The sequence below is a fragment of the Salvelinus alpinus genome, chromosome 31, assembly GCF_045679555.1.
Source record: "Salvelinus alpinus chromosome 31, SLU_Salpinus.1, whole genome shotgun sequence".
NCBI lineage: Eukaryota > Metazoa > Chordata > Actinopteri > Salmoniformes > Salmonidae > Salvelinus > Salvelinus alpinus.
In genome coordinates, this window is record NC_092116.1 from 14,662,647 (window position 1) to 14,687,124 (window position 24,478).

General features: G+C 42.3%; 2 protein-coding genes across 7 annotated transcripts in view; both read right to left on the minus strand.

Annotated features, from left to right (window-relative positions):
* Window positions 1-254: 254 nt before the first annotated feature.
* Window positions 255-15,439, minus strand: LOC139561655 (interleukin-13 receptor subunit alpha-1-like). Its single transcript, XM_071378904.1, has 8 exons — window positions 15,037-15,439; window positions 10,199-10,301; window positions 3,431-3,606; window positions 3,079-3,212; window positions 2,371-2,515; window positions 1,497-1,599; window positions 1,273-1,354; window positions 255-1,066 (listed from the first exon to the last, which is right to left on the minus strand). The coding sequence occupies exons 1-8, from the start codon at window positions 15,125-15,127 to the stop codon at window positions 965-967; spliced, it is 936 nt and encodes a 311-aa protein (XP_071235005.1). The 5' UTR covers window positions 15,128-15,439; the 3' UTR covers window positions 255-964.
* Window positions 15,440-15,814: 375 nt separating this feature from the next.
* The window catches only part of LOC139561653 (dedicator of cytokinesis protein 11-like), a 120,286-nt gene continuing 111,622 nt past the window's right edge, over window positions 15,815-24,478 (minus strand). For 4 of the 6 annotated variants that reach the window (XM_071378901.1, XM_071378900.1, XM_071378899.1 and 1 more), the window contains 4 exons: window positions 22,356-22,546; window positions 21,023-21,123; window positions 20,510-20,648; window positions 15,815-17,600 (listed from right to left, as the gene is read on the minus strand). In XM_071378901.1, coding sequence (XP_071235002.1) covers window positions 17,511-17,600; window positions 20,510-20,648; window positions 21,023-21,123; window positions 22,356-22,546 — 521 coding nt within the window. In that variant the 3' untranslated portion in view covers window positions 15,815-17,510. Of the gene's footprint in view, window positions 17,601-18,037; window positions 18,054-20,509; window positions 20,649-21,022; window positions 21,124-22,355; window positions 22,547-24,478 lie in introns of all 6 variants that reach the window. The other 2 variants (XM_071378902.1, XM_071378898.1) reach the window with 2 other exon arrangements.

The window sequence follows — 24,478 nt, forward strand, 5'->3', positions numbered from 1 at the left end:
CATTGGCATATAGCCTCTTGCCTTTGATATGTATTGTATAGCACCTCTCACTACGAGATCATGTTATTGTAGCTTCCCTGTAATCAAATTCATTAAAGGAATCCTCAAAAAACATATTTTAGTGTTGTTGCGTTTTGCATCAAGGATTGTTTTTGCTCTACTAAATGTGCTTTCTTGAAAAATGTCATTGCTGATATATGCATATTTTGGGGGTGATTATATTATGGTGAACTAATGGAAAAAATACAAAATCGTTTTTTAGTGTAGTATTCCTTTAATAAAGCACCTGCCAAGAGGTCCGGACTTTTATGGCACATATAGTAAACTCATTCCACAGAGGATCCCTGGTTCCAGTCCTCTTTGTAAGTGTCCCCTAAATCACTACATGATGAACAGGGTTGATCAGTCAGATAAAGCCTGCAATGCTGCCTGGGCATATCTTTGGGCACTGCCTACTAATGTTCCATTTGGTCGAGGAGTGAGGGTTATGAGCCCAGCGCCTCCTCGTTTCCTGCACTGGCTTTCTGATAACGTCTGACCTACGACCCCAAGCCGTGGGATGCATGATGTTCATGAGAACAGTTGTTAGTATCTTCCCAAACAAACAAGACACACCCCCCCCCCCCCCACCCCTCAACATACGTTACTCAGAACAATACAGGAGTCATTGCGTCAACGCCTCAAAACAGTCCTAGGAAAAACACAGGAAAAGGAGTCTACTCTCCGGAGTTTACTCTCCACAGTCCATACTCCACACACTCTCCGTCTGTGTCCAACTTGTTAAAGTGGTCCATCGACTGCGGAGCTCCAAGTCCTGTCATTCTTCAGCAATGCAGTTGGGGTCCACCTTAACATGGCTTGCTCTGAGTGTCGGTCAATGACACTGAAATCACCTGGCTCCCAGGTCATACCGGATGCATCTGTCTGTACTGTAGTAATCACAACTGGGTCAGTGTGTAGTCTCTCAGGGGTCAGGCTGCATCATGAGAAGAGGAGGGTCTTTCTCTAGGCTGATCTTACATTCCACCTCCTCCTCTACCGGGACATAGAGATTCCCTATGGAGCTCTGGAAGGCAGGGGGGGGGGGGGGGGGGTGTTAGTGTGTGTGAGGGTCATGGGGCAACGTGGATGAATTGTAAAGAGGAAGTTCAATATCAGTATGGACTCTATACGCTGATGTTAGCATTTCTAGTTAGTGAAGTCCTATAACATCAGCTAGCCCCTTACTGTTAGACCACTGCTAATAATACAAGATGCTGTTGCTGTTCTCACCTTCTGTTCCTTATTGCTGATCAGCATGTCCTTCAAAATCCAGGAAGGCTGTGGAATTTTGGGGAAAAGCTTCTCTCTGTGCCTGGAAAAGAACCAAAGAGGCCACAATTAAAACCCTAATCACTAAAATGTAAATTGCTTAAGTGAAAACACAAGATAGCATTCTATTTAGACAACCCCCCCCCCCACGACAGAATGTAGACCCATGATGTAGGTTGACTTACTTCATGAAACAACAAAGAAACAGGATGATGAATAGGCCAACTGCAGCTGGAATGAGGATGGCACACACAGTCATCGACCAATCAACATGAAGATCCTCCACACCTGAAAGGAACACAAGCAAAACGTCAGTGACTGGGTCTAATTCTAGTCATTATTAGATTAGAAGTCTATTACATTTAGCCAACAGTACACAATTCTATTATAATGTCATATACTTAAGCAATAAGGCATGAGGGGGTGTGGTATATGGCCAATATACCACAGCTAAGGGCTCTTACGCACAACGCCTCTTTTACGCTACTGCTACTCTCTGTTTATCATATATGCATAGTCACTTTAACCATATCTACATGTACATACTACCTCAATCAGCCCGACGAACTGGTGCCTGTATATAGCCTCGCTACTGTTAATTTTTACTGTTGTTTTTATTTCTTTACTTACCCATTGTTCACCTAATACCTTTTTTGCTTTGTTGATTAGAGCCTGTAAGTAAGCATTTCAATGTAAGGTTGTATTCGGCGCACGTGACAAATAAACTTTGATTTGCCTGGATACACCCTTTAGCATATTGGCCATATACCACAAACGCCCCAAGGTGCATTATTGTTATTATAAACTGGCTACCAACGTAATTAGAGGAATAAAAATACATGTTTTGTCATACCCGTGGTATACGGTCTGATCAGTATTCAGGGCTCGAACCACCCAGTTTATAATATTTTCATAGACTAATGGTATAATATACACTTTTTCTTCATCCTCCATTTTATTTGATACAGGGAAAGTTTAAAATATTTCAATGTTAATATTATTATATCACTGACTGTGTCCTGCCAGAGAGAGTGTGGAGAAAGAAAGTGGAGTAAGTACCATAAAGTTCAACATGGCTCCAGTCGCTCCCTCCAGCCCCACATGACTCCTGATATACTGCTTTAACCTGGACTCTGTATTGGCATCTCAGGTCGTACGGCACGTACACAGCTACATTATCATATTCGTATCGTATCTCCTTACTCTGGAGGAAACACACACACAACACATTGACTGGAACTCCGATAATGGTACCATTTCACTAAAACGTGCAAGGATATGTGCACAAACACACGGCCCTTTATGTCCGTAAAAGCAGTGTAAACATGTTCCAGTGACTAAAGCTGTATTTTTATTGGTGTAATTCAGATTAGTAGCCCATCTCATGGTGACAATACCAGAACGCCCAACCCTTCATCTGACCTATATACTGTCTGTAGCCAGATAAACAAATAAACTTAGGCCTCGTTATCGGTTAAGGAATCATTCTGCATTATTACATTCACAGGTTTTGAACATCAGGTCTCTGTTGCAAAATAGATTTTCTCAGTGAAACTAATCTGTCCAACAATGGCCGAGTGAACCATAAATAACCAAAGGTTAAATTAAAAATGAAACTATTGAAAACTCTTCTGGGAAGTGCAACAGAAGAAATTGTCTGCACTTACCAGGTTGTCATTGTAAATAAGAATTTGTTCAGAACTAGCTTGCTTGGATAAGTAAAAGGTTATATAAATAAATAAAAATATCCACACATCCATTGCTTACCAGAAACTCTTGACACTTGCTGTAGTTTAAGATGTAAACCCAGCAGTGGTGAGCGGCTAAGTCCGGAGGGTCCCAGCTCAGAATGAGATCCTTTCCTTCCTCTGTGATCTTAACCCTAGGGGCCGGGGGCTTGACTGAAGAGAATCGGACATACAGTAGACCATTAGATAATTGAGAGTATTGGTAATATCAACAATATTGAATATTACTTGAGAGTTGGGTAGTGTCATGTAATTACTGATTAGTTGGTATACCTCAATAAATAGTTTTAGAATTCATGGTTTTCCGGTCATACTATGAGGATATATCACAAACGTGTATTTTTAACTGTTAAAAAAGTAGTTCTTCTTACCATAATGTACAGGACACACCCGGAAGGTTTTCTGTACAGACACACCATTGAGAGTCCCATTGAAGTGGAAGTAGACATCATGTTCAAGGAAGTCTCCTCTCAGGCGACATCCTGTCTTCTCACCAGCTCTGTCCTTGTAGTCACTGCATGCTGTTTTGTGGGATTCACCAGGGTACCTGAAACATTAGGGATGAGAATCTGTCACTGCTCAGCTCAACTGACACTTACATCTAGGTTGGGTTCAGTGCCATTGCTTGTCAGTTGAATTGATAGAAGAACCTTTGCACTCCTGAAGCTTAATGACGTCTAAGATGATGGGTAGGATGTGTAGGAGAAACAAAATATGAAGTGAATTGGTAGAAGAAGCCTTGGCAAAGGTCTCTAGGCCTATGTGACCATTGGCAATTCATGTTTCACTTGCAAATATTCAGTGTGCCAGGAGCTATTTTACCAGTTCAGTCTGCAGTGGCATGTACTAATGGATGCCAAGGGAAGCAAGGCTTCCCCAAAAAACGTACCTGTAAATAAAATAAAAAAATCTTTCGTCTCTTTATTTATGCACAATAAATAATCTCTTAAATAGTTTTAAAGTGAAATCCCAATGGAAATGCACATGTAAAAAAACGTTTCTAATTACTCTACAAAATGGACAGTCATTGTTACCGCAGACCATCTTAACGGTTTGCATGGGTCCAAATCTATCTGCAAAAACGTTATTGCCACTTGGTCTTTAGCAAATTGTGCTCGACTACTAGCTTCAATAATGCTCTCAGAGCATATTAAGGCATTATTCCCACACCATGGCATTTCCAGGGGTAATTATAAGGGTTTAACTGAAGTAACCATAACAATCTGAAACATTGATACAAAACTTCAAATTCACATGATGAATGTAGCTAAAAACAAACATAATAAAAAAATATCCTGTAACTCCTAACAGCCACGATATGTCACAATATGTCCTTCAATTCACAAGAGGCTGAATGTACACTACATGACCAAAAGTATGTGTACGCCTTCTCGTCAAACATCTAATTTCAAAATCATGTGCATTAATATGGAGTTCTGGGAAGGCTTTCCACTAGATGTTGAACATTGCTGCAGGGACTTGCTTCTATTCAGCCACAAGAGCATTAGTGAGGTAGGGCACTGATGTTTGGCGATTAGACCTGGCTCACAGTCGGTGTTCTAATTCATCCAGAAGTTGTTTGATGGGTTTAAGGTCAGGGCTCTGTGCAGGCCAGTCAAGATCTTCCACGCCTATCTCGACAAACCATTTTGTATGGACCTCACCTTGTGCACGGGGGCATCGTCATGCTGAAACAGGAAAGGGCCTTCCCAAAAAAGTTGGAAGCACAGAATATTCTAGAATGTCATTGAATAATGTAGAGTTAAGATTTCCCTTCACTGGAACTAAGGGGATAGGCCCAAACCATGAAAAACAGCCCCAGACCTTTTTTCCTCCACCAAACTTTAGTTGGCACTATGCAATCGGGCAAGTAGTGTTCTCCTGGCATCCGCCAAACCCAGATTCGTTTGTCGGAATGCCAGATGGTGAAGCGTGATTCATCACTCCAGAGTCCAATTGCGGTGAGCTTTACACCACTCCAGCCGACGCTTGGCATTTGCGCATGGTGCTCTTAGGCTTGTGTGCGGCTGCTCGGCCACGGAAACCCATTTCATGAAGCTCCAGATGAACAGTTATTGTTCTGACATTGCTTCCAGAGGCAGCTTGGAACTCGGTAGTAAGTATTGCAACCGAGGACAGACGATTTTTTACGCACTACACGCTTCAGCACTCCCGTTCTGTGAGCTTGTGTGGCCTTCCACTTAGCGGTTGAGCCATTGTTGCTCCTAGATGTTTCCACCTCTCAATAACATCACTTATAGTTGACCGGGGCAGCTCTAGCAGGGCAGAAATTTGATATACTGTCTTGTTGGAAAGGTGGCATCCTATGACGGTGCCACGTTGAAAATCACTGAGCTCTTCAGCAAGACAATTCTACTTCCAATGTTTGTCTATGGCGATCGCATGGCTGTCTGCTTGATTTTATACACCTGTCAGCAACGGTGTGGCTGAAATAGCCGAATCCACTCATTTGAAGGGGTGTCCACATACTTTTGTGCATATAGTGTATCTCACAGGAGAAAGCGAGCAAAATAGCATCCCTATGTCTCTGTATGTTTAGTCCATCTATCTGAAGCGGTCTGGTCCAACAGAGACTGACATTGTTGCTGCCCGTAGCATTGAATGCACGGGAAGCCAGCGAGCATTTGGCCTCCCTTGATAAAAATATATAAAATAGCCAATCAGCGTTGAGCTAAACCGAGTGAGCTCAACTGTGAATGGTCCTGGCACACCAAAACACGGGTGACAAGGGAAACCAGTTTTGATTTTGCATCACTCCTATCAAATCGCATTGAGAGCAAACGTCATTGACAGAAACAACTTGAATTGTTGCATCTCGTTGTTGTGTTGTCGTCCGGTGGCTAGCTAGCTAAAATGGTCTCTTTCCTAAATTAGCCATGGATGGAGATTTGGACTTGTGTTTTTACTGAATTCTCAATGATTATAACGCCGATTCTGATCCAACCATAAATTGGATCAGACGATGGAAGTTCGAAATGGATCTAGATGTAGAAGGCTAATGTTGAATTTTGGCCCATTCCTCCTGACAGAGCTGGTGTAACCGAGTCAGTTTTGTAGGACTCCTTGCTCGCACACGCTTTTTCAGTTCTGCACACAAGTTTTCTATAGGATTGAGTTCAGGGCTTTGTGATGGCCAATCCAATACATTGAATTTGTTGTCCTTAAGTCATTTTGTCACAACTTTGGAAGTATGCTTGGGGTCATTGTCCATTTGGAAGACCCATTTGCGACCAAGCTTTAACTTCCTGACTGATGTCTTGAGATGTTGCTTCAATATATCCACAGAATTTTCTTTCCTCATGAAGCCATCTATTTTGTGAAGTGCACCAATCCCTCTTGCAGCAAAACACCCCCACAACATGATGCTGCCACCTCCGTGCTTCACGGTTGGGATGGTGTTCTTCGGCTTGCAAGCCTCCCCCTTTTTCCTCCAAACATAACAATGGTCATTATGGCCAAACAGTTCTATTTTTGTTTCATCAGACCAGAGAACATTTCTCCAAAAAGTACGATCTTTGTCCGCATGTGCAGTTGCAAACCGTAGTCTGGCTTTTTTTATGGCGGTTTTGGAGCATTGGCTTCTTCCTTGCTGAGGGGCCTTTCAGGTTATGTCGATATAGGACTCATTTTACTGTGGATATAGACACTTTTGGACCCGTTTCATCCAGCATCTTCACAAGGTCCTTTACTGTTGTTCTGGGATTGATTTGCACTTTTCGCATCAAAGTACATTCATCTCTAGGAGACAGAATGAGTCTCCTTTCTGAGCGGTATGATGGCTGTGTGGTCCCATGGTGTTTATACTTGCGTACTATTGTTTGTACAGATGAATGTAGTACCTTCAGGCGTTTGGAAATTGCTCCCAAGGATGAACCAGACGTGTGGAGGTCAACATTTTTTTCCTGAGGGCTAGGCTGATTTATTTAGATTTTCCCGTGATGTCAAGTGTTGTGGAAAATATTGAGTCAAATATTTGCAGATTCCGGAACTTGTAGATTCAGTTAGACTTTATTACAAAGTAACAGAGCCGAGCAATTCCATGGAACAACTGAACAGCTTATCACAGAGCCCTGCCTTTATAGTATTCTGTCTTTGCATAACGTATAGAGTCCCCTCCCCCTATATGAAAATAACTCCTTGACCTTTCTCCACCATTATCTTGCCGTCTCAGTTCTTTCTTGTTAACGCCCACATCAGACAGCTGTCTAAGTTATAATGGTGGCGGAGCCCTGATTATATATGTTCCATTCCTTATATGGCCATTCTGTCTCAGCACTTCAAAGTGGATAGTGTAGATACTGCAAATAATGGAAATGTATGAGTTTTGCTCTCACACAAGCAAAAAGAGGCACTGCGTTTGAAGGTAGCCCTTGAAATACATCCACAGGTACACCTCCAATAGGCTAATTGACATCATTTGAGTCAATCAGAAGCTTCTAAACCATGACATTTTCTGGACATCAAGCTGTTTAAAGGCACAGTCAACTTAGTGCATGTAAACTTCTGACCCACTGGAATTGTGATACAGTGAATTATAAGTGAAATAATCTGTCTATAAACAATTGTTGGAAAAACGACTTGTGTCATGCACCAAGTAGATGTCCTAACTAGATGTCGACCGATTAATCGAAATGGAAGATTAATTAGGGCCAATTTCAAGTTTTCATAACAATTGGAAATCTGTAATTTTGGACGCCGATTTTGCCGATTTTTTTATTGTTTTTACACCTTTATATAACTAGGCAAGTCAGTTAAGTATTTTCAATGACGGCCTAGGAACGGTGGGTTAACTTCCTTGTTCAGGGGCAGGACGACAGATTTTTACCTTGTCAGCTCAGGGATTCAATCTTGCAACCTTACGGTTAACTAGTCCAATGCTCTAACCACCTGCCTCATGAGGAGCCCGCCTGTTACGCGGATGCAGTAAGAAGCCAAGTTAAGTTGCTAGCTAGCATTAAACTTATCTTATAAAAAACTAAATCAATCATAATCACTAGTTATAACTACACATGGTTGATGATATTACTAGTTTATCTAGCGTGTCCTACGTGTCCTGCATCCTTGGAGAGCTCTTTGGTCTTGGCCATGGTGGAGAGTTTGGGATCTGATTGATTGATTCTGTGGACAGTTGTCTTTTATACAGGTAACGAGCTGAGATTAGGAGCACTCCCTTTAAGAGTGTGCTCCTAATCTCAGCTCGTTACCTGTATAAAAGACACCTGGGAGCCAGAAATCTTTCTGATTGAGAGGGGGTCAAATACTTATTTCCCTCACTAAAATGCAAATCAATTTATAACATTTTTGACATGCATTTTTCTGGATTTTTTGTTGTTGTTATTCTGTCTCTCACTGTTCAAATAAACCTAACATTAAAATTATAGACTGATCATTTCTTTGTCAGTGGGCAAACGTACAAAATCAGCAGGGGATCAAATACTTTTTTCCCTCACTGTATATATATTGCATATATATAAGCAAAAAAGCATCCCTTTTTCCTGACCATGTTCATAGATAATTCGTAAACATCCAAATAACTTCACAGATCTTCATTGTAAAGGGTTTAAACACTGTTTCCCATGCTTGTTCAATGAACCATAAACATTCACCTGTGGAACAGTCGTTAAGACACTAACAGCTTACAGATAGATGGTAGGCAATTAAGGTCACAGTTATGAAAACTTAGGACACTAAAGAGGCCTTTCTACTGACTCTGAAAAACAACAAAAGAAAGATACCCAGGGCCCCTGCTCATCTGCGTGAACATGCCTTAGGCATGCTGCAAGGAGGCATGAGGACTGCAGATGTGACTAGGGCAATAAATTGCAATGTCTGTACTGTGAGACGCCTAAGACAGCGCTACAGGAAGGACAGCTGATCGTCCTCGCAGTGGCAGACCACATGTAACAACACCTGCACAGGATCGGTACATCCGAACATCACACCTGCGGGACAGGTACAGGATGGCAACAACCATTGCCCGAGTTACACCAGGAACGCACAATCCCACCATCAGTGCTCAGACTGTCTGCAATAGACAGAGAGGCTGGACTAAGGGCTTGTAGGCCTGTTGTAAGGCAGGTCCTCACCAGACATCACCGGCAATAACGTTGTCTATGGGCACAAACCCTCTGTCCCTGGACCAGACAGGACTGGCAAAAAGTGCTCTTCACTGACGAGTCGCGGTTTTGTCTCACCATGGTTGATGGTCGGATTCGCGGTTATCGTCAAAGGAATGAGCGTTACACCGAGGCCTGTACTCTGGAGCAGGATCGATTTGGAGGTGGAGGATTCGTCATGGTCTGGGGCGGTGTGTCACAGCATCATCGGACTGAGCTTGTTGTCATTGCAGGCAATCTCAATGCTGTGCGTTACAGGGAAGACATCCTCGTTCCTCATGTGGCACTCTTCCTGCAGGCTCATCCTGACATGACCCTCCAGCATGACAATGCCACCAGCCATACTGCTCGTTCTGTGCGTGATTTCCTGCAAGACAGGAATGTCAGTGTTCTGCCATGGCCAGCGAAGAGCCCGGATCTCAATCCCATTGATCACGTCTGGGATCTGTTGGATCGGAGGGCTTCGGGGTGAGGGCTCGGGCCATTCCCCCCAGAAATGTCCAGGAACTTGCAGGTGCCTTGGTGAAAGAGTGGGGTAACATCTCACAGCAAGAACGGGCAAATCTGGTGCAGTCCATGAAAAGGAGATGCACTGCAGTACTTAATGCAGCTGGTGGCCACACCAGATACTGACTGTTACTTTTGATTTTGACCCCCCCCCTTTGTTCAGGGACACATTACATTTGTGTTAGTCACATGTCTGTAGAACTGGTTCAGTTTATGTCTCAGTTGTTGAATCTTGCTATGCTCATACAAATATTTACACATGTTAAGTTTGCCAAAAATAAATGCAGTTGACAGTGAGGACGTTTCTTTTTTTGCTGAGTTTATATAATGGTCGCAAGGCATATGAACTAACAGGTTATAGAGAACACAATTATCACAACAAGTTGAAATATATATTTTTCTGGCTTCCCCAGTGATTTAACCCACACACATTTACTGTCAGTCCGTTGCTTTGGGTAGGGAGTGATTAGGAATTTGAAGTAAAATATTTCTCACCAGTAGTAGAGCTGGAGGTCATCTCCGGTCTGATTGGCAGGAAGCCAGCTGCAGTTCATGGCCTTAGAGGAGTAGAGGGAACACTGGAAGTTCTTCACCAACTCTGAGAGAGCGAAACAAAGCATTGCCATTAGTCTTGACTACAAAAATAGAATCTGACAAAGACTGAAGATGATCTGAATGTTGTCCTGATTATTCTTTCAAACATTAATTATTTCAATACTCAAATGACCATTTGAAACTCGTAAAACAAGATTAATAGCAGCACATTGTTTGTATTGTAAACTGTGTCCTTATCGACTGCTGGATGACGTTCAGAGGAGTTCACTATTCCTATTTCATAAAAGGGGCAAATCCTAATTTCCATGGGAGAAGTGAAACCTCTAAATTAGAATTCGCCCCACAGTGATTGTTACCTACATGTGGGTTTAGCGATAGATGCGGACAGGTTTGGTTATGGTTCTCTCTGCAGTTTATGGGGTTTGTTTGCACCACAGCAATATTTTTGGTTATGGAAAATATTTAACAGCAGTTTGATGGTACAATGATTTTCTACACTATACTTTACTTGTTTTGACAGTTCACCTAATTTCAGTTTATATTAGAATTTTAGCATCCAGGAAATAGTGTAGCGATATCTGCATATCGATTTATCAGGGGGTGCTGCAGTACCCTCAGCACCCCTACTTCCCGTGGCTATGCACTCAATAAGCACAATTATGCTTTATAATTAGGCTACATCAAAAAATAATTAGGTCTATCAAATGATTAATATCGTTAATCGCAGGACTTGCTTCCAAATTTGCTCAAATTCAGGCTGTATCACATCCGGTAGAGATTGGGAGGCCCATAGCGCAGCACACAATTGGCCCAGCATCGTCCAGGTTTGGCCGGGGTAGGCCGTCATTGTAAATAAGAATTTGTACTTAACCGACTTGCCTAGTTAAATAAAGGTTCAATTAAATTATGTAATTTAACATTTTTATGTTAAAAAAACAAAAAAACATTGCAAGAATATTGAAGTCCTGATTTTGTCTAAAGTAAGCAAATGTTGGTAAATTGAAAAAGCACACTTTAACCTCAATGTCAACTTCTTTTTACATTAAAATAGTTTTTAGCTGTAGCTATAGATTATGTATCTGGGATGTTTTCTGTGTATTTTGAAAGCTTTCAGACACCGCAATAATCACAATAAAAATGTTTTGTGCAAAAGTTAGACTTAACTGATTCTCTCCGACAGCCCTAAAATGAACAAACCTAATCATATTAGGCTATGTCCAGTGGTGGGAAAAAGTATCGAACTGTGATACTTGAGCAACAGTATACACACACCACACACATACCTTAATAGAAATGTACTCAAGTAAAAGTCACCCAGTAAAATAGTACTTAAGTAAAAGTCTAAAAGTATTTGGTTCAAAATATATTTAAGTATCAAAATTAAATGTAATTTAAGTATCAAAAGTATAAATAATTTCAAATTCCATATATTAAGCAAAGCAGATGGCACCATTTTCTTGTTTAAAAAAATTTATGGATAGCCAAGGGCAGACTCCAATACTCAGACATCATTTACAAACAGGCAACATCCGCACTGAGCTAAAGGCTAGAGCTGCCGCTTTCAAACAGGCGGGACTCTAACCCGAAAGCTTATAAGAAATCTCGCTATGCCCTCCGACGAACCATCAAACAGGCAAAGCGTCAATACAAAGGGAAGCACAGCCGAGAGCTGCCCAGTGACACGAGCTAAACTACTTCTATGCTCGCTTTGAGGTAAATAACTCCGAAACATGCATGAGAGCACCAACTATTCAGGGAGACTGATCACTTTTTCCGCAGTTGATGTGAGTAAGACCTTTAAACAGGTCAACATTCACAAGGCCGCAGGGCCAGACAGATTACCAGGACGTGTACTGTGAGCATGCGCTGACCAACTGGCAAGTGTCTTCACTGACATTTTCAACCTCTCCCTGTCGGAGTCTGTAATACCAACATGTTCTAAGCAGACCACCATACTGCCTGTGCCCAAGAACACTAAGGTAACCTGCCTAAATGACTACCGACCAGTAGCACTCACGTCTGTAGCCATGAACTTTGAAAGGCTGGTCATGGCTCACAACATCATTACCCCAGAAACCCTAGACCCACTCCAATTTGCATACCGCCCCAACAGATCAACAGATGATGCAGTCTCTATGTCACTCCACACTGCCCTGTCCCACCTGGACAAAAGGACCACGTATGTGAGAATGCTATTCATTGACTACAGCTCAGCGTTCAACACAGTAGTGCCCTCAAAGCTCATAAATAAGCAAAGGATCATGGGACCAAACCCTTCCCACTGCAATTGCATCCTGGACTTCCTGATGGGCAGCCCCCAGGTGGTAAGGGTAAGTAACAACACATCCGCCACGCTGATACTCAACACATGGGCCCCTTGGGTGCGTGCTCAGTCCCCTACTGTAATCCCTCATGGTCTCAAAATTATCCTTGCAACTGGGAAACTAAGCCAGGGTGGGGTTAAGACAACAACCCGTGCAGATAACACGATGAACCCAGAGTGGCTTATGATGCTCCTTGGTCTGCATGGGAGGGGTTGAACCAACCATGACTAAGCATTGTTAGTGTCAGTTAAAAATATACAGTTGAAGTCGGAAGTTCACATACACTTTAGCCAAATACATTTAAACTCAGTTTTTCACAATTCCTGACATTTAATCCTAGTACAAATTCCCTGTCGTAGGTCACTTAGGATCACCACATATGAATTTGAAATGTCAGAATAATAGTAGAGAGAATGATTTATTTCAGCTTTTATTTCTTTCATCACATTCCCAGTGGGTCAGAAGTTTACATACACTCAATTAGTGTTTGGTAGCATTGCTTTTAAATTGTTTAACTTGGGTAAAACATTTTGGGGTAGCCTTCCACAAGCGTCCCACAATAAGTTGGGTGAATTCTGGCCCATTCCTCCTGACAGAGCTGGTGTAACTGAGTCAGGTTTATAGTTCTCCTTGCTCGCACACGCTTTTCAGTTCTGCCTACACATTTTCTATAGGATTGAAGTCAGGGCTTTGTGATGGCCACTCCAATACATTGACTTTGTTGTCCTTAATTGCCACAACTTTGGAAGTATGCTTGGGGTCATTGTCCATTTGGAAGATCCATTTGCGACCAAGCTTTAACTTCCTGACTGATGTCTTGAGATGTTGCTTCAATATATACACATAATTGTCCTTACTCATGAAGCCATCTGTTTTGTGAAGTGCAGCAGTCCCTCCTGCAGCAAAGCACCCCCACAACATGATGCTGAAACCCCCATGCTTCATAGTTGGGATGATGTTCCTCAGCTTGCAAGCCTCCCCCTTTTTCCGCCAAACATAACAATGGTCATTATGGCCAAACAGTTTATTTTTGTTTCATCAGACCAGAGGACATTTCTCCAAAAAGTACGATATTTTTCCCCATGTGCAGTTGCAAACCGTAGTCTGGCTTTTATGGCGGTTTTGGGGCAGTGGCTTCTTCCTTGCCGAGTGGCCTTTCAGGTTATGTCAATATAGGACTCGTTTTACTGTGGATATAGATAATGTTGTACCCGTTTCCTCCAGCATCTTCACAAGGTCCTTTGCTGTTGTTCTGGGATTGATTTGCACTTTTTGCACCAAAGTACGTTCATCTCTAGGAGACAGAACGCGTCTCATTCCTGAGCAGTATGACAACTGCATGGTCCCATGGTGTTTATACCTGCGTGCTATTGTTTGTACAGATGAACATGGCACCTTCAGGCGTTTGGAAATTGCTCCCAATGATGAACTAGACTTGTGGAGGTTTACATTTTTTTTCTGAGGTCTTGGCTGATTTCTTTTGATTTTCCTATGAGGTCAAGCAAAGAGGCACAGAGTTTGAAGGTATGCCCTGAAATACATCCACAGGTACACCTCCAATTGACTCAAAGTATGTCAATTAGCCTATCAGAAGCTTCTAAAGCCATGACATCATTTTCTGGAATTTTTCCAAACTGTTTAAAGGCACAGTCAACTTAGTGTATGTAAACTTCTGACCCACTGGAATTGTGATACAGTGAATTATAAGTGAAATAATCTGTCTGTTAACAATTGTTGGAAAAATTACTTGTGTCATGCACAAAGTAGATGTCCTAACCGACTTGCCAAAACTATAGTTAGTTAAATTTGTGGAGTGGTTGAAAAACAAGTTTTAATGACTCCAACATGAAGTATATGTAAACTTCAACTGTGTGTATATATATTTTTTAAATACATTGTTGGTTAGGGGCTTGTAAGTAAGCATAACACTGTAAGGTCTACACCTGTGACTAATAAAATATTTGATTTGAAATTCTGCATTCGTATTCAGTGATAAGTGCTAGAAGTGGACCATTTCCTGTCCTGCTTAGCATTGAAAATGTAATGAGTACCTTTGGGTGACAGGGAAAATGTAGAGTAAAAAGTACATTATTTTCTTTAGGAATGTAGTGAAGTAAAAGTTGTCCAAAAAAATAGAAAAGTACAGATACCCCCCAAAACTACTTAAGTAGTACTTTAAAGTATTTTTACTTAAGTACTTCACACCACTGGCTTTGTCCATGTCAAATGAACAAAATATATTTTAATGGATGCAGAATTTACATGGGACCCAACATGCACTTTGATTAAAACAGAGAATTAAAAAACACGAACTTCACAGTCGCTGACGTCGGTTTCAGGAAATGAACATGGAATTCTAGCTTTCCAAACAAGGTCATGCTTGCCTACCGAAAATGACCAAACTGGTTACATATATGACTATTAAAGATCGGGAAAAAATAAACGCATGCATACCTTTCTCAACTGCAACCTCTGGAGTGATCAAAGGAATAAAGTATTGTAGAACCAAGAGAAATTCCATATGTTTCAAAATCATGTTGTCCATTGCGTAATTCTGATGGAGCGCGCCTCCCCAAAACTCGCACTGAATTCCAAAGGTACGTTCACCAGAATTGTCGAGCAGTTGTCCCCCTACCTGAGAAAACAATACATGTGCCTCACGTTCAGATAAACAAAACAAAAGCAAACACAGGATTTACTCCAGCGAGTGAGTTATAATTCCATGTCGTGTGACAGTGTGCACCGGACTAGCAAATTGGGCGGAGTTTGCATGCTAGGTGTATTCAACTCTTACCCTACGAGGTCGGAGCCTGCTGGTTTTCTATTATACCTGATAACTAATTGCACAAACCTGGTGTGCCAGGTCTAAATCAATCCCTAATTAGAGGAAACAATAAACATAAGCAGTGGAGCTGGCTTCGAGGTCCAGAGTTGAGCTTGAGGGAAAGAGCCATACTGTAGCTCAATGTTAGGCCTACTAGAGTACAGGACAGTAGGATGTCATCAATTTGACAGTGTCAGTCATTCGTTTTCTTCATTGGATAAAAGCTGTTTGTAAAAAGCGCTGACAAGAAAAAAAAAGTCACAATAACACCTGTAATACACCACCCCTGCTTAGGCTATGAGCCCCGTGTATAATTTAAGCACCATAATAAAAGTTAATAAATCCATTAATAACGTTAATACATAAACATTAAAATAAATACAAAATAATGAGGTCAATACAACCCACTTTTTAAAATATGTTTTTATTGAAAAATGGCTTTACAAACATGCAATATGTTGAACAAGCACCTGTACTTACACATATATAGTGTAATTAAAAATGGCAAATAAGTCAGACACAATCAGAGAAATAACACCTCTCTCCCAGACCGGATGCAACCATGCATTTTTTCCAAAAACAGTACAAATATAAATACATACATTACATACATACACATTTTTCTTCTTTTACAGCATAACAATATATTATATACATCTGCAAATTATTATCATCAGCAGTCTACTAATTTCAGTGTAGCACTTGTGAAATACTGTACAATCAGCATGTGTTGGGAGTTTTATTATTTCTTGAACAGGAGACTTTTCTGAGGAGAGATGTAGGCACTACTAGATCACTAGAACCAGCTAGCTTATACAGCCCTCAAATTCAAACCTGGACCTCAAAGACTTTTTCAATTCTTCCCCTTTAAATCAGGGACTGATTTAGATCTGGGACACCAGATGTATGCAACTAATTATCAGGTAGAAGAGGAAAAACAGCAGTATTCCGGACCTTGAAGGGTAGGATTTGAATACCTCTGTGATAGAGGCATAAAATCACAACCATTAGCCTGGTCCCACAATAATTGGTCTTTTGACCAATCAGATCAGATCTTTTCCCCATAATTGGTCAAAAGTTCAGAATTGGGCTGTCTGTGTCAACGCAGCCTATGAGTTCTCAAGACAGCACTAAGAGATCTGGGACCAGGCTAATCAATCTTACGGTCAAAGAGCAGGGGCCCCATATCAGAACACACAACACAGCTCAACAACTAAAGTAACTGTCTGAGCATTGGGTTATTACAGAGTGACTGACAATTTGACATCAGAGTATACTTCATTAAATCTCCTTTCCTTACTGTACATTTTCCTTACATCTAATAGATGGGTTGGTTGTTTAGCGACAAAACCGACGCGTGCGCAACTATGGGACAAAACAGACAGGGTGGGCTTAGACTGTTGATAACATGTAAACTGTATTTAGTCTCTAAATGTTTATTGAAAACATAAATACATTTGCACAATGAGCACTTGTCTCTCAAATACATGGTATCAATAACAAGACACAACAAGCTGAAACGAGCCACCTATGATTCCCCACATGGCAGCTTCTTGTCATTGCTGCTAGATATCTGACCGTTCAGAATCATATCAACACACGCCTTCCGGCCACATCGATGCGCACACATCATTTGCGTGATGTTGTCAGCCAACCCATCTATATCTAGAACCTAAAAGGGTTCGTCGGCAGTCCCCATTGGAGAACCCTTTGAATAACACTATTTGGTTCCAGGTACAACTATTTTGGTTCCATGTAGAACTGTTTCCACATGGAACCCTATTGGAACCCTTTTTTCTAAGAGTGTACAGACAGATGGGTTGGTTACTGTTTGTTTTTTCCTATAACATAAGCAACCTTAGAGCATAGCAGGATAGACTCCAGCACTTAAGTGTAATGTTATGTTTCCACTTCTCTCAAGCAACCAAGCCATTTGATGCAGTGTGCAAGGCAACAACAGCTTTGCATTGATCATAACAAAAGACAGCCATTACCAGGAAGCTGACAGATCCGGTTTAGGTTCAGCTGGCGGAGAATGCATGTGTGCGTGTGTGTGTGTGAAAAATAGCTATACTCTGTGTGAAAAATGTGTGGTCTGTAGACTTTAGCCCAGGTCTGTAGTCGTCGCACTGATAGCACGGAATACATGTAAGGAGTTCTGGAGCAGTGACTGCATCATATCCTCCTGGACGATCTATGGTGACAGAGTAGACAACAACATACATCGTTACCATCATTGGTCAAACCGCCACAGTGCCTTCGGAAAGCATTCAGACCCCTTGACTTTTTCCACATTTTGTTACATTAGTCTTATTCTAAAATAAATTAAACAAAACAATTTCCTCAACTATCTACACACACCCACATATAATGGAGTTTATTAAAATAGAGGCCATTGTTTCCCTCTACAATAAATCAAGTATTGGGCTTGTAAGTAAGCATTTCACTGTAAGGTTTGTATTCGGTGCATGTGACAAATACAATTTCATTTCATTTGTTGCCACAAACAGTGTATCAACCCACTGACTGCTTCTCTCACTGACCGTGATAAACGGGAGATAACAGGTTTGTGTTTCATCAACCATGTAGAAATGAATATCTAAAGTTACCCCACAGAGGGCATCAAATTACCTGGCACTCCTTAAATCTAAGGCACAGCAAGGGACAGCATAGACAGAAGAAAGGGAAAAGTTATCGTTATAGACACAAAAGGAAAGTAAAAGACAGAACAAAGAGCACCATTATATACTCTGCTTAAAGTTAGTCTTATTTGGACATTCATTGTTGGACTTTTGAATTAATGATATATACGGCAGCCAATGATCCTTCAAGAATATAACCTACAAATGCCTCATGAGCTTAGTACCACATACGCTTAAATATAAAAGGTTATTTTAACAATGTAGAGCTTCACAATATGGTTATAACGTTCATGTGGATGCCATGGACTTTCAGTCCTTGTCTATTTGAGAGGGATTAGCCTACACTTCCCTAGCCCCATCCCTCAACTGTATAGCTAAATAAGTGGCGGTCGTTTTGTTGTTGTTTACATTACGGACTGCAGAGTAAAAACAGTAGGAAATACAGAGTAGGAAATACAGTAGATGCGGCACATATTAAGAATTTTTGACAGGTCTTGCACAAGGAGGAGTGGTGATAAATACTGTTGCTTGGAATAGGGCAGGGTAGTGTGTGTGTGTGTGTTTCGGAGAAGTTCGTCACTGGCCCGCGGGCAGCTTTTGGTACACTCACACACACTCATCGCCCCCTCCCGGCTCCGTCATCAGCTACACGTTAGCAATGTGGGTCGACACACAAGTTAATTTCGCTATCTTATTACATACATTACACACTTTATTCTTACCTCCCATCAGTAACAGTTTGTTATGGTAAAAATAATATACAGACAAGCGTTCATGTTTAATTTAATTAAGCAACAGCGCGCTGTTTGTTTGGTTCTGTTCCTCTCCGATCGGTAGCTTCCGGCTGGGATAAGGACCAGAGCTAGGGTAATCGGGCTGGGATAAGGACCAGAACTACGGTAATCGGGCTGGGATAAGGACCAGAGCTACGGTAATCGGGCTGGGATAAGGACCAGAGCTAGGGTAATCGGGCTGGGATAAGGACCAGAACTAGGGTAATCGGGCTGGGATAAGGACCAGAACTACGGTAATCGGGCTGGGATAAGGACCAGAGCTACGGTAATCGGGCTGGGATAAGGACCAGAACTACGGTAATCGGGCTGGGATAAGGACCAGAGCTACGGTAATCGGGCTGGGATAAGGACCAGAACTAGGGTAATCGGGCTGGGATAAGGACCAGAGCTACGGTAATCGGGCTGGGATAAGGACCAGACCTAGGGTAATCGGGCTGGGATAAGGACCAGAACTACGGTAATCGGGCTGGGATAAGAACCAGAGCTACGGTAATCGGGCTGGGATAAGGACCAGAACTACGGTAATCGGGCTGGGATAAGAACCAGAGCTAGGGTAATCGGGCTGGGATAAGGACCAGAGCTAGGGTAATCGGGCTGGGATAAGGACCAGAGCTACGGTAATCGGGCTGGGATAAGGACCAGAGCTACGGTAATCGGGCTGGCTTTGTAGTGTCTGTCCCAAATGGCTCGTTCACGTGAATGGGCATTTTGGAAGACACCATGTCAGTAGGGATGAGATTTTGTAAATGTGTTATATTGTATCATGAGAAACAGATTGCAAAGGTATATGATTCAATATGTTTAGCTGAGTGGAAAATGTAGGCTTTGACGATGGTAATTGCTTAATTAATTTGTGTTTGGTATGTTCTGATGGGAGGGGCTTCCCCTACAAAAGGAGCCTCTCTTTCAGTTCAAAGGTAGGGGTGGGGGGTGGGGACTATTTTGGATTGAGCTGTTGATGCGAAGTAAGGATGCGACCAGACCTGTTCCGTCTTATCATAGCAGGATCCAGGGTAAACATAACTCATAATAGAAACTGTCTTTGTAGAACCAGCTGGTTGCAACACTGGTTGACACTCTAGCAACTCTGTCACAACCAGGTGGCTTCTTACAGTGAAAATGAAACTTCCTTGTCAACTTTTAAGATTACACAAACCACCCCTAAGTCTGGTGTTTGATCAAAAGAAGTAGGGGGAGGAGAGGAGGATGAGAGTAGGAGAAGCACAGACGTGAGACCTCTAGAGAGAGTGTGGTCAGAAGTCATCTTGTGTGCATTGGTAAGGCTGACTGTGTATACAGCGGTTATGATTAAGGGGAGCCCTCCCCCTCCCCCCATGTCACCTGTTCATGGATGATGTCTGACAGCCACCTCCACCTCCCCCATGTCACCTGTTTATGGATGATGTCTGACAGCCACCTCCCCCTCCCCCCATGTCATCTGTTTATGGATGATGTCTGACAGCCACCTCCCCCTCCCCCCATGTCACCTGTTCATGGATGATGTCTGACAGCCACCTCCACCTCCCCCATGTCACCTGTTTATGGATGATGTCTGACAGCCACCTCCACCATGTCACCTGTTTATGGATGATGTCTGACAGCCACCTCCCCCTCCCCCATGTCACCTGTTTATGGATGATGTCTGACAGCCACCTCCCCCATGTCACCTGTTCATGGATGATGTCTGACAGCTCCTTAACAATGTCTTTGAAGTTTCCCTTCAGGCCCTCATGGTACTCAAACTGGTCCTCCTTGATTAGAAGCTCATTTATGTCCAGCGCCATACTACAGGCCTCCACAAACCTCCTGCATAGACAAGACACCCACGAAAACACACACAAGTTAAATGGGTACAAAGGATGGTACTCAGCAGGTGTCATAAGACATACAATTCTAAATGAATGGTTTTCCATCAAGACAATGACATATTTCATTATTTGCTCCAAAACTTGAGTTTGAACTTTTGGGTGTAGATGATATTTGGTAGGGTGGGTAACTATGCCCGGAGCTGAATCTACACATACCTGAACACCTCCTTCAGCTCTCTGGCTTTCTACACATACCTGAACACCTCCTTCAGCTCTATGGCTTTCTACACATACCTGAACACCTCCTTCAGCTCTATGGCTTTCTACACATACCTGAACACCTCCTTCAGCTCTATGGCTTTCTACACATACCTGAACACCTCCTTCAGCTCTATGGCTTTCTTATTGTTGGACTTGCTGGTTTTGGAGTCGTCCAGAAAGGCTCTGGCGTACGCCATAGGACCTGCATTGACCTGTGGCGCACAAGACAAGGGCATGAGTAACAATCTTTAAAAGTATTGAATATCTAAGGCATTCAGCTTCACCCTCAGGTAGTGCATGGGAACTCCTATGCTGCCTATCCACAGCCAATGAAATCCTTATCAACACGCAGCACAGAAATAACATCATTGGTTAAGCCAATTTATCCACCAACCAGCAAATTACTAGAATCAGGTGTTAGATTAGGGTTGGAGCAAAAACCTACAGGACGGTATCTCTCCAGTAGCATGGTTGAGCAGCCCTGGACTAGCGTGGTAGAGTAAAAAACAAACAGCAACATGCTGCATGCTTTATCTGGAATGTTATATTTCCTTTTGCGCGACAAGACATTTCTCCGATCCAGCTGTTCTATTCTCAGTATCGCCTGCTGCTACAGGTAACTGCCAAAATAAAGGAAACACCAACATAAAGTGTCACTGTTCCCCGGGCGCTGAAGACGTGGATGTCGATTAAGGCAGCCCCCCGCATCTCTCTGATTCAGAGGGGAAGGGGTTAAATGCGGAAGACACATTTCAGTTGAATACATTCAGTTGGACAACTGACTAGGTATCCCCCTTTCCCTTTCTTAAGAGGGTGTTGGGCTACCACGAGCCGCCAGAACAGCTTCAATGCGCCTTGGCGTAGAATCGACAAGTGTCTGGAACTTCCTGTGTGCTTTCAATATACTTTGTATCCCTCAATTGTTTATTTTGGAAGTTACCTATAGAATGGATGGAGAGGTATCGCTCGAGTCCCAACAAAATGGATGATCAAGTTCGGAAAGAACCAATTTCACGTGTACAACATCTATAGACCTGCATCACTATACTGAGAGCTTTGCCGTTTCTAAAATGACCTATTTGGGTGTTTTTGGAGCCTTTCATGTTTTTTTTGTGGCCCCCATATTACACAACGATGATGAGGAAGTGATTTGCTGTTTGGGGCAAGTAAAAAATGAAAATAGGAAAAACACACAAAAAGGTGTCTGGACCCTTCTATAACATGTCATAAAAAACGGACATTTGGTTGTAAAAAACAAAAACTGCTCCTTTAAGGTTGTGTCATTAGATTATGGGTGGCGTCACGAGACATTTTGGTGGAAAAAAATGAGGTCCCCGCTGGCAAATGTTGAATACCACTGTGTTAAGGTCTAATGTCTGTGGTGTTAGCTGCATGCACTAGCTGCATGCACAAAGTGATGTAGTCACAGTAAGGTCTAGTCTACCTGTACAGAGACACAGCCCTGCAATTTGAGCTGCAGCTGGATCATGTCCACCTCCTGGGAGGAGCAGAGTTTGGTCAGCTCGGCGGTGCGCGCCTGCATCTCGTCGATGGCCACGTCCACAGGCTTCAGCTCTACCTGCTTCTCCCCCAACACCTCCACACGCTTCTTCACATACGGAAACGTGTTGGCTGCTGGACAGGAGAGATACAGCACACAGTCAGGTCTCATAGACAATTATACACTCCTTAGCCCAAATCACTACACCCTAACCCCTACACCCTAACCTATAAACCCTAACAACATTTTATAACATTGTAACAAATTATAATAAGTCATAACAGCATTGTCTGGTATTGGTCTTGGAGTCATTTTTCACAGAACCTTCTGTCTCCTTCCATTGTTCTTAAATTGTGGGAAATGATCATTCTGAAACAGCCTGTCTGAGAAGCAGACAATTGAAATGCTGAAGCTAATGTAACACTGACCTACCTGGTAGTCCTTGGTCCAACTATACAAACAGGTCATGTCGTGCAACAATGTTATTGCAACAACAAAAAGTAAACAAGCCTGAACAAACAAGCCACACATAACAAAACTCTTGTATTGGTTTATAGCAGGGATGGGCAACTTATATATACAGTTGAAGTGGGAAGTTTACATTCACTTAGGGTGGAGTCATTAAAACTCGTTTTTCAACCACTCCACAAATGTCTTGTTAACAAACTATAGTTTTGGCAAGTTGGTTAGGACATCTACTTTGTGCATGACACAAGACATTTTTCACACCATTGTTTACAGACAGATGATTTCACTTATAATTCACTGTATCACAATTCCAGTGGGTCAGAAGTTTGCGTACACTAAGTTAACTGTGCCTTTAAACAGCTTGGAAAATTCCCCAAAATTATGTCATGGCTTTAGAAGCTTCTGAGGCTAATTGATATCATTTGAGTCAATTGGAGGTGTACCTGTGGATGCTATGATGGAACTGGCTCTCATGAGGACCACCACAGGAAAAGAAGACCCAGAGTTACCTCGCTGCAGAGGATAAGTTCATTCGAGTTAACTGCACCTCAGATTGCAGCCCAAATAAATGCTTCACAGAGCTCAAGTAACAGACATATCTCAACATCAACTGCTCAGAGGAGACTGCGTGAATCAGGCTTTCGAGGTTGAATTGCTGCAATGAAACCACTACTAAAGGACACCAATAAGAAGAGATTTGCTTGGGCCAAGAAACATGGGCAATGGACTTTAGACCGGTGGAAATCTGTCCTTTGGTCTGTTGAGTCCAAATTTTAGATTTTTGGTTCCAACCACCGTGTCTTTGATCTCCGCATGTGTGTTTCCCACCGTGAAGCATGGAGGAGGAGGTGTGATGGTGCTTTGCTGGTAAAACATTTAGAATTCAAGGCACACTTAACCAGCATGGCTACCACAGCATTCTGCAGTGATACGCCATCCCATCTGGTTTGTGCTTAGTGGGACTATCATTTGTTTTTCAACAGGACAATGACCCAAAACACACCTCCAGACTGTGTAAGGGCTATTTGACAAAGAAGGAGAGTGATCGAGTGCTGCATCAGGTGACCTGGCCTCCACAATCACCCGACCTCAAATCAATTGAGATGGTTTGGGATGAGTTGGACTGCAGAGTGAAGGAAAAGCAGCCAACAAGTGCTCAGCATATTTGGGAACTCCTTCAAGACTGTTGGAAAAGCATTCCAGGTGAAGCTGGTTGAGAGAATGCCAAGAGTGTGCAAAGCTGTCATCAAGGCAAAGGGTGGCTACTTTGAAGAATCTAAAATGTATTTTGATTTGTTTAACACTTTTCTGGTTCCTACATGATTCCATATGTGTTATTTCATAGTTTTGACATCTTCACTAATATTCTATAATGTAGACAAAAGTTAAAATAAAGAAAAACCCAGGAATGAGTAGGTTTGTCCAAACTTTTGACTGGTACTGTATATGTCACGATTGTCCAAGGGAGAGAGAGAGGACCAAGGCGCAGCGTGTAAAAAATACATCTTCTCTTTATTTAGGAGATGAACGAACGAAGCAAAACAACAAATAGACGACCGTGAAGCTATAACCGAACAAAATGCAAACATGCAACCTAG

Coding starts and splice junctions, on each gene's coding strand:
- LOC139561655 (XM_071378904.1), bottom strand. CDS start 15,127: ATGGACAACATGATTTTGAAACATATGGAATTTCTCTTGGTTCTACAA. Junction 10,302..15,036: donor AGAGGTTGCAGTTGAGAAAG/GTATGCATGCGT, acceptor TCGCTCTCTCAG/AGTTGGTGAAGAACTTCCAG. Junction 1,067..1,272: donor TCAGCAATAAGGAACAGAAG/GTGAGAACAGCA, acceptor CCTGCCTTCCAG/AGCTCCATAGGGAATCTCTA.